The sequence below is a fragment of the Manacus candei genome, unplaced genomic scaffold (assembly GCF_025592945.1).
Source record: "Manacus candei isolate 608988 ecotype Guabito, Panama unplaced genomic scaffold, ASM2559294v1 h1tg000600l, whole genome shotgun sequence".
In the NCBI taxonomy this organism is placed as follows: Eukaryota; Metazoa; Chordata; class Aves; order Passeriformes; family Pipridae; genus Manacus; species Manacus candei.
Genome location: NW_026138648.1, coordinates 28,114 through 39,811, shown reverse-complemented (window position 1 = coordinate 39,811; position 11,698 = coordinate 28,114). Strand labels below are relative to the sequence as shown.

Genomic DNA, 11,698 nt, shown 5'->3' with positions numbered 1-11,698 from the left:
GGAGGCTGTAAATGGTCGGTGAGGAGTTTTTTTGTACATTTGTTTTCAATAAAAACCAATTTAAGGAGTTTTTTGGGGGGTTTTGGGGTTTTTTTTGGGGGGGTCTGTGGGGTTTTTGGGGTGTCTGTGTGATTTGGGGGGGTCTGTGGGGTCTCTGTGGGGTTTTTGGGGGGCTCTGTGGGGTTTGGGTTTTTTTTTGGGGGGGTCTGTGTGATTTGGGAGGGTCTGGGGGTTTTTGGGGGGGTCTGTGGGGTTTTTTGGGGGGTCTGTGTGATTTTGGGGGGGTCTGTGGGGTCTCTGTGTGGTTTTTCGGGGGTCTGGGGGTAGTTTTTGGGGGGGTCTGTGGGGTTTTTTGGGGGGGTCTGTGTGATTTGGGGGGGTCTGGGAGTGGTTTTTAGAGGGTCTGTGGGGGTTTTTGGGGGGTCTCTGTGATTTGGGGGGGTCTCTGGGGGGGTCTCTGTGATTTGGGGCCCCCCCTTTCCCTCCCTTGCCCCCCCAAATCCAGCCCCAAAATCCACCACTTTATTTTCTATGAAAACCTTTATTAACCCCAACACCCCCCCCCAAAAAAAAACCCCTCCCCCCAAATTTGGGGTCCCCCCCTCAGGTGTGGGGGGTGTCAGGACACCCCAAATCATTTGGGGGGGGGTCAGGACACCCCAACCCCCCCCAGATTGGACACTGGGGGGGTCAGGACACCCCAAAGTCCCCCAAAATCATTCAGAGGGGGGGTCAGGGCACCCCAAAGCCCCCCAAATTTGGGGTTCCCGTCTCAGAGGGGGGGTCAGGACCCCACAAATCCCTCAGAGGGGGGGTCAGGGCACCCCAGACCCCCCCAGATTGGACAGTGGGGGGGGGGGTCAGGACACCCCAAAGTCCCCCCAAACCCCCCCAGGTTTGGGGAGTCCCCTCAGAGGGGGGGTCAGGACACCCCAAATCCCCCCCAAATCATTTAGAGGGGGGGATCAGGGCACCCCAGACCCCCCCAAATTTGGGGTGTCCCTCAGAGGGGGGGTCAGGACCCCCCAAATTTGGGGTTCCTGTCTCAGAGGGGGGGTCAGGGCACCCCAGACCCCTCAGAGGGGGGGTCAGCACCCCCCAAAACCCCTCAGAGGGGGGGTCAGGCCCCCAAAACCCCTCAGAGAGGGGATCAGGACCCCCCAAACCCCCCCACATTTGGAGTTCCTGTCTCAGAGGGGGGGTCAGGACCCCCCAAACCCCCCCAGATTTGGGGTTCCCGTCTCAGAGGGGGGGTCAGGGCACCCCAGACCCCTCAGAGGGGGGGTCAGGCCCCCAAAACCCCTCAGAGGGGGGGTCCCAGGCACTCGACGACACCGCTGCCTTTGAGGCCGTCGAAGAAGAAGAAGTTGTTGTGGGGGGGGTCCCGCTGGGACAGGGCCTGGGGGGGGCACGGGGGGGGGCAAATTTGGGGTCACAGCAGATTTAGGGGAGCCCCTGAACCCCCCAAACCCCCCCAGAACCCCCCCAGAACCCCCCTACCTTGACCACCTCCTGGCCCAGCACTCCCCCCACCACGGCGCACACCGGGGCCATCTCCGAGAAGCAGGAGCTGCAGGGGGGGGGAAAAGGGGGAAATGTGAGGAAAAAACCCCAAAACCGACGGGTTTGACCCCAAAAAAGGGGCTTGGGATCTTCCCTGAACCCTCAGGGATTGGGATCATCCCCCCCCCAAAAAAAACTCGTGAGGTTTGGGCCCAAAAGAGCTGCTGAGAATAAAAGAGGTTTCAGCCCAAAAAAGGGGTTTCTTGGTGGTCCTAAAATCCTGAGGTTTGGCCCCAAAAAGCTTCTTGAAATAATGAGGTTTGACCCCAAAAAGGGGCCTGGGATCTTCCCTGAACCCTCAGGGATTGGGATCATCCCCCCCCCCAAAAAAAACTCGTGAGGTTTGGGCCCAAAAGAGCTGCTGAGAATAAAAGAGGTTTCAGCCCAAAAAAGGGGTTTCTTGGTGGTCCTAAAATCCTGAGGTTTGGCCCCAAAAAGCTTCTTGAAATAATGAGGTTTGACCCCAAAAAGGGGCCTGGGATCTTCCCTGAACCCTCAGGGATTGGGATCATCCCCCCCCCAAAAATAAACTTGTGAGGTTTGGGCCCAAAAGAGCTGCTGAGAACACGAGGGGGTTCAGCCCAAAAAAGGGGTTTAGGTGGTCCTAAAATGCCAAAGTTTGGCCCCAAAAAGCTGCTTGGTGTCACTGGGGACAGCTTGGGGACACTTTGGGGACAGGGTGGCCCTGGGGACACCCTGGGGACACTCTGGGGAGGGGGTGGCTCTGGGGACACTTTGAGGACACTTTGGGGGACATTTTGGGGGGACTTTGAGAACACTTTGAGGTCATTTTGGGGACACCCTGGGGACACTCTGGGGACAGGGTGGCCCTGATGACACCCTGGGGACACTCTGGGGACAGGGTGGCCCTGATGACACCCTGGGGACACTTTGGGAACATTTTAGGGACACTTTGAGGACATTCTGGGGACAGGGTGGCCCTGATGACACCCTGGGGACACTTTGGGGACCCTTTGGGGACACCTTGAGGACACCTTTGAGGACACTCTGGGGACATTTTGGGGACACTTTGGGGACATTCTGGGGACACTTTGATGTCACTCTGAGGACACTTTGGGGACACTTTGGGGACCCCCTTTAGGGACACCCTGAGGACACCCTGGGGACACTTTGGGGACCCTTTGGGGCCAGGGGACACTTTGAGGACATTTTGAGGACACTTTGGGGACAGGGTGGCCCTGATGACACTCTGGGGACACTTTGGGGACCTCCTTTGGGGACCCTTTGGGGACACCCTGGGGACCCTTTGGGGACCCTTTGGGGCCAGGGGACACTGAAGACATTCTGGGGACACTTTGGGGACTCCTTTGGGGACCCTTTGGGGACCCCCTTTGGGGACCCTTTGGGGACATTTTGGGGACACTTTGGGGTCACCTTGGGGACATTTTGGGGACACCCTGAGGACACTTTGGGGACCCCCTTTGGGGACACTTTGGGGCCAGGGGACACTGAAGACATTTTGGGGACACTTTGGGGACGTTTTAGGGACCCTTTGGGGACACTTTGGGGACGTTTTAGGGACACTTTGGGAACCCTTTGATGACACTTTGGGGACACCCTTTGAGGACATTCTGGGGACACTTTGGGCCATTTTGGGGACCCTTTGGGGCCATTTTGGGGCCATTTTGGGGCCATTTGGGGCCATTTTGGGGCGGCTGACCTGTGGAAGTGCTCCGGCAGCAGCTGCGGCCCCACCCCCAGGGCCTCCAACACCTCCCGGCGCAGCCGAAGGAGCCGCTCGGAGTCCTCGGAGCCGCTCCCGGGACACGGATCCCGGCCCTGCTCCGAGCGGAACCTCAGCAGGACTGGGGGAAAAATGGGAAAAATGGGAATTACAGGGGGAATGGGAACGTTGGGATCACCAACACTGCCCCGGGACACGGATCCCGGCCCTGCTCCGAGCGGAACCGGAGCAAAACTGAGGGAAAATGGGAAAAATGGGAATTACAGAGGGAAAAATGGGAATTACAGAGGGAATGGGAACGCTGGGATCACCAACACTGCCCCTGGGACACGGATCCCGGCCCTGCTCCGAGCGGAACCTCAGGAGAACTGGGGGAAAAATGGGAAAAATGGGAATTACAGGGGGAATGGGAACGCTGGGATCCCCAACACTGCCCCTGGGACACGGATCACGGCCCTGCTCCGAGCGGAATGTCAGCAGGACTGGGAATTACAGAGGGAAAATGGGAATTACAGAGGGAAAAATGGGAATTACAGGGGGAATGGGAACGCTGGGATCACCAACACTGCCCCTGGGACACGGATCCCGTGGAATTTCAGGGAAGGTGATGAAACACCCCCAGGACATGGGAAAAGTGGGAATGGAGGGTTTTTTTCCCGGGAATTCACCTCGGAGCAGGAAGTAAACAGACCCTTCCCGAGGGAACATTGAGCTCTTCCCAGGGGCAAATCCAGATTATCCAAGGGGGGAAGAAAATTCCACTCACAGGATTTTAGGGAAGGGGATGAAACACCCTCAGGACGTGGGAAAAGTGGGAAGGGAGGGGGTTTTTCCCGGGAATTCACCTCGGAGCAGGAAGTAGTTGGGCCCTTCCCAAGGGAACACCCCGAGCTCTTCCCAAGGGAACACCCCGAGCTCTTCCCAGGGGCAAATCCAGATTATCCAAGGGGGGAAGAAAATTCCACTCACAGGAATTTAGGGAAGGGGATGAAACACCCTCAGGACGTGGGAAAAGTGGGAAGGGAGGGGGTTTTTCCTGGAAATTCACCTCGGAGCAGGAAGTAGTTGGGCCCTTCCCAAGGGAACACCCCGAGCTCTTCCCAAGGGAACACCCCGAGCTCTTCCCAGGGGCAAATCCAGATTATCCAAGGGGGGAAGAAAATTCCACTCACAGGAATTTAGGGAAGGGGAGGAAACACCCTCAGGACGTGGGAAAAGTGGGAAGGGAGGGGGTTTTTCCTGGGAATTCACCTTGGAGCAGGAAGTAGACAGGCCTTTCCCAAGGGAACACCCCGAGCTCTTCCCAAGGGAACACCCCGAGCTCTTCCCAGGGGCAAATCCAGATTATCCAGGGGGGAAGAAAATTCCACTCACAGGAATTTAGGGAAGGGGAGGAAACACCCTCAGGACGTGGGAAAAGTGGGAATGGAGTGTTTTTTTCCCGGGAATTCACCTCGGAGCAGGAAGAAGCCGGGCCCTTCCCGAGGGAACACCCCGAGCTCTTCCCAGGGGCAAACCCGGATTATCCAGGGCAGGAACAAAATTCCACCCACAGGAATTTCGGGAAGGGGATGAAACACCCTCAGGACGTGGGAAAAGTGGGAATGGAGGGTTTTTTTCCCGGGAATTCACCTTGGAGCAGGAAGTAGTCCGGGGCCGTCCGGCGCAGCGCGGCCGCCGCCTTCTCCCCGCGCCACTCCACGGCCAGGGCTTCCCGCAGGGAACAGAATTCCAGGCGCTGGGAATGCCACAGGGGGGAAACAGGGGGGTCAGGGAGGGAGGGAGGGGGATCAGCCCCGAATTCCTGGGAGTTTGGGAATGTCGGGGTTGGGGGCGGGAAGGGCGGGGGAGAGACCGGCCGGGGGAGTTTGGGATTGGGGAGTTTGGGATTGGGGAATTTGGGATTTGGGAGTTTGGGATTTGGGAACTTGGGATTTGGGAACTTGGGATTTGGGAGTTTGGGATTGGGGAGTTTGGGATTGGGGAGTTTGGGATTTGGGAATTTGGGAATTTGGGAGTTTGGGGTTTGGGAATTTGGGATTTGGGAGTTTGGGGTTTGGGAATTTGGGATTTGGGAGTTTGGGAATTTGGGAGTTTGGGATTTGGGAATTTGGGAATTTGGGAGAGGCAGCTGCAAAGCCTGGAGGTGATGAGGGAAGGAGCTGGGAATTCTCCCACGTCCATGGGGACAGGGAGTTGGGAATTGTCCTGCTTCCACAGGGACTGGGAGCTGGGAATTCTCCCAAACAGGGACAGGGAGCTGGGAATTCTCCCAACCCCCAGGGACAGGGAGCTGGGAATTGTCCCAATCCACAGGGACAGGGAGCTGGGAATTCTCCCAATCCAGAGGGACAGGGAGCTGGGAATTCTCCCAATCCAGAGAAACAGGGAGCTGGGAATTCTCCCAATCCAGAGGAACAGGGAGCTGGGAATTCTCCCAATCCACAGGAACAGGGAGCTGGGAATTCCCCCAATCCAGAGGAACAGGGAGTTGGGAATTCTCCCAATCCACAGGAACAGGGAGCTGGGAACTCTCCCAATCCACAGGGACAGGGAGCTGGGAATTCTCCCAATCCACAGGGACAGGGAGCTGGGAATTCCCCCAATCCAGAGAAACAGGGAGCTGGGAATTCTCCTGCTTCCAAAGGGACAGGGAGCTGGGAATTCCCCCAATCCCCAGGGCCCAGCCCGTCCCTCCCGGGCTCTGGAATTCCAAACTCTCCGCAGGAATTCCCGGCGGATCCGAGGCCGGATCCGACAGCTGCTGCCCTGGGGACATTCCCAGGACATTCCCGGGCCATTCCAGGCCCATTCCGGGGCCATTCCCGGCCGGAATGTGCCGGCTCAGCCCCTCCCCTCAGCCCAAAGGGGGGGGGGGGTTTCCGCTCTGCCTCGGGAATTCCAGCCGGGAATTCCAGCGGCTCTTTAAGGGGCTATCCGGGTTTCCGGGGCCACATCCCGGGTTTTAGGGGTCATATCCCAGTTTTTAGGGGTCTATCCCAGTTTTTAGGGGTCTCTCCCAGTTTTTAGGGGTCTCTCCCAGTTTTTAGGGGTCTCTCCCAGTTTTTAGGGCTCTATCCCACTTTTTAGGGCTCTATCCCACTTTTTAGGGGTCTATCCCAGTTTTTAGGAGTCTCTCCCAATTTTTACGGGTCTCTCCCATTTTTTAGGGGCCTCTCCCAGTTTTTAGGGATCTATCCCAGTTTTTAGGGGTCTATTCCAGTTTTCAGGGGTCTATCCCAGTTTTTAGGGATCTATCCCAGTTTTCATGGGTCTATCCCAGTTTTTAGGGCTCTATCCCAGTTTTTAAAGCTCTATCCCACTTTTTAGGGGTCTAACCCCCATTTTTGGAGCCCAAACCCCCATTTTTGGTGCCATATCCCCATTTTTAGGAGCCATACCCCCATTTTTACAGCCCAAACCCCCATTTTTAGAGCCCACCCCCCCATTTTCAAGGGCCAAATCCCCCATTTTTAGAGCCCATCACCCCATTTTTCGGGCCCACCCCCCCATTTTCCGTGCCCACCCCCCCATTTCCCGTGCCCCTCTCCCCGTTCCCACCTCCCCCATCCCATTTTTCCCCCCCCAATCCCATCAGGAACCTCCCCCCCCTCACCTTTTTGACCATGGTGGTCTCGGGGGGGTCCAGCCGGGCCCGCTTGGCCTCGGGTCCATCCTCCACCCCCGGGCTGCCTTTGGCCACCTTGGGCTTCTCCCTGGGGACAGCAGGGCCTGAAATGGGGGACTGTGGCCCCAAATCCCGGGATTTGGGGCCGGTTTTATCCCCCAGACTCACTCCACGAACTCGTGGTGGCCCAGGTCGGCGAACATGAAGCCGTGGTAGCCGAAAACGTCCCCGGTGAAGAACTTGACCCCGCTCTGGTGGCAGATCTGGTTGATCCTGACCATGGACTCCCGGGAGCAGCACGTCAGGCACACCTGGGAGCGGGAATTGCGGGGGTCAGGCACGCAGAGCCCCCAAAATCTCACTGGGGGCCAACGGTCCTGCCCCAAAAGGGGACAATCCAGCCACAAAATGGGACAATCCAGCCCCAAAGGGGGTAATCTCACCCCAAAATGGGAAAATCCTGCCCCAAAATGGGGCAATCCAGCACCAAATGGGACAATCCTGCCTGAAAAATGGGACAATCCAACCACAAGTGGGAAAATCCAGCCACAAATGGGACAATCCTGCCCCAAAATGGGACAATCCAGCCCCAAATGGGACAATCCTGCCCCAAACTGGGGCAATCCAGTCCCAAAGTGGGACAATTCAGCCCCAAAATGGGACAATCCAGCCCCAAAATGGGACAATTTCACCACAAAATGGGGCAATCCTGTCCCAAAATGGGAAAATCCTGCCCCAAATGGGACAATCCAGCCCCAAAATGGGACAAGTTCACCCCAAACTGGGAAAATCCTGCCCCAAAATGGGACAATCCAGCCACAAAATGGGACAATCCAGCCACAAAATGGGACAATCCAGCACCAAAATGGGACAATCCAGCACCAAATGGGACAATCCTGCCCCAAAATGGGACAATCCAGCCCCAAAATGGGACAATTTCACCACAAAATGGGGCAATCCTGTCCCAAAATGGGAAAATCCTGCCCCAAATGGGACAATCCTGCCCCAAAATGGGACAATCCAGCCCCAAATGGGACAATCCTGCCCCAAACTGGGGCAATCCAGTCCCAAAGTGGGACAATTCAGCCCCAAAATGGGACAATCCAGCACCAAAATGGGACAATTCAGCCCCAAAATGGGACAATCCAGCCCCAAAATGGGACAATTTCACCACAAAATGGGGCAATCCTGTCCCAAAATGGGAAAATCCTGCCCCAAATGGGACAATCCAGCCCCAAAATGGGACAAGTTCACCCCAAACTGGGAAAATCCTGCCCCAAAATGGGACAATCCAGCCACAAATGGGACAATTCAGCCACAAAATGGGAAAATCCAGCCCCAAAATGGGACAGTCCTGCCTGAAAAATGGGAAAATCCAGCCCCAAAATGGGACAATCCTGCCCCAAATGGGACAATCCAGCCCCAAAATGGGAAAATCCAGCCCCAAAATGGGACAATCCAGCCCAAACTGGTCCAATCCCCCCTCAAACTGGTCCAGTCCCCCCCCAAACTGGTCCCAGCAGGGCCGTACCACGTCTCCCTCCCCCCAAACTGGTCCAATCCCCCCCAAACTGTTCCAGCCCCCCCCCCAAACTGTTCCTGTCCCCCCCCAAACTGGTCCAACCCCCCCCCAAACTGCTCCAATCCCCCCCCAAAACTGTTCCAGTCCCCCCCAAACTGGTCCAATCCCCCCCAAACTGTTCCAGCCCCCCCCAAACTGGTCCAATCCCCCCCAAACTGTTCCAGCCCCCCCCAAACTGGTCCAATCCCCCCCAAACTGTTCCAGCCCCCCCCAAACTGGTCCAATCCCCCCCAAACTGTTCCAGCCCCCCCCAAACTGGTCCAATCCCCCCCAAACTGTTCCAGCCCCCCCCCAAACTGTTCCTGTCCCCCCCCAAACTGGTCCAACCCCCCCCCAAACTGTTCCAGCCCCCCCCAGACTGGCCCAGTGCCCCCCCCCCGGTCCCCCCGGGCCGTACCGTGTCTCCCTCCCCCCAAACTGGTCCAACCCCCCCCAAACTGTTCCAGCCCCCCCCAAACTGTTCCTGTCCCCCCCCAAACTGCTCCAACCCCCCCCAAACTGCTCCAATGCCCCCCCAAACTGCTCCAACCCCCCCCAAACTGCTCCAATGCCCCCCCAAACTGCTCCAACCCCCCCCCAAACTGGTCCAACCCCCCCCCAAACTGTTCCAGCCCCCCCCAGACTGGCCTAGTCCCACCCCCCCGTTCCCCCCGGGCCGTACCGCGTCGAACTGGGTGAAGAAGTCGTGTGGTTTGCAGTCGACGCTCTCGGGGTCGGCCCTCACCTCCACCATGGGGTTCAGGCTCTGCGCGCGGCCCAGCGACGCCTCGGCCACGTTGCGGCCCAGAGAGCCCGCCGGGACCAGGAACTGGGAGCAGGGGTCGTCCTGGGACACCTGGAATGGGAATGGGATCAGGAACTGGGACCAGGAACTGGGAGCAGGGGTCGTCCTGGGACACCTGGAGTGGGAATGGGATCAGGAACTGGGAACCACAGTCATCCTGGGACACCTGGAATGGGAATGGGATCAGGAACTGGGCATGGATGGCATCCTGGGACACCTGGGATGGGAATGGGAATGAGAACTGGGCATGGATGGCATCCTGGGATACCTGGGATGGGAATGGGATCAGGAACTGGGAACAGGAACTGGGAACCACGGTCATCCGGGGATACCTGGAGTGGGAATGGGATCAGGAACTGGGAACCACAGTCATCCTGGGACACCTGGAATGGGACACAGGGATGGGAATTCCAGAGCTGGGACCAGGAACTGGGAACAGGTGTCATCCTGGGACACCTGGAATGGGAATGGGATCAGGAACTGGGAACAGGTGTCATCCTGGGACACCTGGAATGGGAATGGGATCAGGAACTGGGAACAGGGGTCATCCGGGGATACCTGGGATGGGAATGGGATCAGGAACTGGGAACTACAGTCCTGGGAAACCTGGAATGGGAATGGGATCAGGAACTGGGACCAGGAACTGGGAACCACAGTCCTCTTGGGAAACCTGGAATGGGAATGGGATCAGGAACTGGGACCAGGAACTGGGAACCACAGTCCTCTTGGGAAACCTGGAATGGGAATGGGATCAGGAACTGGGAACCACAGTCCTGGGATACCTGGAATGGGATGGGATGGGACACAGGGATGAGAATTCCAGAACGGGATCAGGAACTGGGCATGGATGTCCTCCTGTGCCCCCCAGGTGTGTCTGTGCCCCCCAGGTGTGCCCAGGTGTGTCTGTGCCCCACAGATGCCCCCCCAGGTGTGCCCCCCGCTCACCTGGCGATGGTCGAGCAGGGTGACCCCCCTGACCCCGGCCAGGATGAGGCTGTGCCCCCCAGGTGTGTCTGTGCCCCCCAGGTGTGTCTGTGCCCCCCAGATGCCCCCCCCAGGTGCCCCCCAGGTGTGCCCCCCGCTCACCTGGCGATGGTCGAGCAGGGTGACCCCCCTGACCCCGGCCAGGATGAGGCTGTGCCCCCCAGGTGTGTCTGTGCCCCCCAGGTGTGTCTGTGCCCCCCAGATGCCCCCCCCAGGTGCCCCCCAGGTGTGCCCCCCGCTCACCTGGCGATGGTCGAGCAGGGTGACCCCCCTGACCCCGGCCAGGATGAGGTTTTTGGCCACCTCTGCCCCCAGGCCCCGCAGCCCCACCAGCAGCACCCGCGACGCCCGTAACCTGCGGGGGATCCCGGAACAGGTGGGAAAGGTGGGAAAACACCTCGGGAATGACACACCCCCCAGGAGGGCTCCTATAGAGACCCTACAGACCCCTATAGGGCCCCCCCCAAGCTCCTATAGATCCTTCCCAAATCCCTATAGGGCTCCCCCCTCTCCTATGGGCACACCCCAAACCCCTATAGGGTCCCCCCCCAGCTCCTATAGGATGTCCCAGGACCCTACAGGAACCCTCCAGACCCCTATAGGGTCCCCCCCAAGCTCCTATAGATCCTCCCCAAATCCCTATAGGGCTCCACCAACTCCTATAAGAACCCCTCAGACCCCCATAGGGTCCCCCCCGAGCTCCTATAGATCCTCCCCAAATCCCTATAGGGTCCCCCCAGCTCCTATAAGGACCCTCCAGACCCCTATAGGGTCCCCCCCAAGCTCCTATTAAGCCCTCCCCAACTCCTATAGGGCTCCACCAGCCCCCGTAAGGACCCCCCAGGCCCCCCCAGACCCCCTCCCAGCTACTACAGAGCCCCCCCCGGTCTCCCCAGGTCCCCTCCCAGACCCCCACAGACTCCCACGACCCCTATAGAGCCCCCTATAGAGCCCCCCCATGCCCACGGACCTTTTCTGGGCCTCGAGCCCCCAGAGGCGGATCTGCCGGTCGTACTGAGCCGCCTCCTCCTCGCTGATGCCGCCGGGGCCGGACTCGTCCTTCTCCACCATCGCCGCGAGCCCCCGGGACCCTTTACAGTCCCTCAGAGCCTTCGCGGTCCCTCAAAGCCCCCTCACGAACCCTCGAGGTCGCTCAGACCCCCCGAGAGCCCCCTCAAGGTCCCTCGAACCCTTCAAAGCGGCCCCTCAAAGCTCCTCACAGCCCCTTAAGGTCTCTCAGACACCTCAAAGCCCCTCAGACTCCCCCCAAAGCCCCTCAGGACCCGTTAAGGTCCCTCAGACCCCTCACGACCCCTCGAAGCCCCTCAGGACTCATTAAGGTCCCTCAGACACCCCCCCAAAGCCCCTCAGGCCCCGTTAAGGTCCCTCAGACCCCTCACGACCCCCCGAAGCCCCTCACGGCCCCTCAGCCGCCCCGTGGCGCCCCCTGGC

General features: G+C 58.9%; 1 protein-coding gene across 6 annotated transcripts; it reads right to left on the bottom strand.

Annotated features, from left to right (window-relative positions):
- Positions 1-560: 560 nt before the first annotated feature.
- On the bottom strand, positions 561-11,522 carry LOC127466101 (SUMO-activating enzyme subunit 1-like). 6 transcript variants are annotated; one of them, XM_051776711.1, is made up of 11 exons: positions 11,217-11,522; positions 10,490-10,601; positions 9,140-9,377; positions 7,065-7,207; positions 6,885-6,984; positions 4,901-5,006; positions 3,493-3,502; positions 3,245-3,379; positions 1,501-1,570; positions 1,301-1,399; positions 561-1,040 (listed from the first exon to the last, which is right to left on the bottom strand). In XM_051776711.1, exons 1-11 carry the CDS (start codon positions 11,315-11,317, stop codon positions 949-951), a joined length of 1,206 nt encoding a protein of 401 aa, XP_051632671.1. In that variant the 5' UTR covers positions 11,318-11,522; the 3' UTR covers positions 561-948. The 6 variants fall into 6 exon arrangements, with proteins under 6 accessions (XP_051632671.1, XP_051632670.1, XP_051632672.1 ...); XM_051776712.1 differs by lacking the exon at positions 3,493-3,502 and adding an exon at positions 9,595-9,645 and having other exon boundaries at positions 1,000-1,040; positions 3,245-3,389; positions 9,140-9,313; XM_051776713.1 differs by lacking the exon at positions 3,493-3,502 and adding an exon at positions 9,378-9,428 and having other exon boundaries at positions 1,000-1,040; positions 3,245-3,389; positions 9,140-9,313.
- Positions 11,523-11,698: the final 176 nt, after the last annotated feature.

Bases quoted from the DNA above. Each gene is read 5' to 3' on its own strand.
- LOC127466101 (XM_051776711.1), bottom strand. From the start codon at position 11,317: ATGGTGGAGAAGGACGAGTCCGGCCCCGGCGGCATCAGCGAGGAGGAG. The intron at 10,602-11,216 runs GTCCGTGGGCAT...GATCCCCCGCAG, and splicing joins GGGCTCGAGGCCCAGAAAAG to GTTACGGGCGTCGCGGGTGC. The intron at 9,378-10,489 runs GTGAGCGGGGGG...TTCCCACTCCAG, and splicing joins CCCTGCTCGACCATCGCCAG to GTGTCCCAGGACGACCCCTG.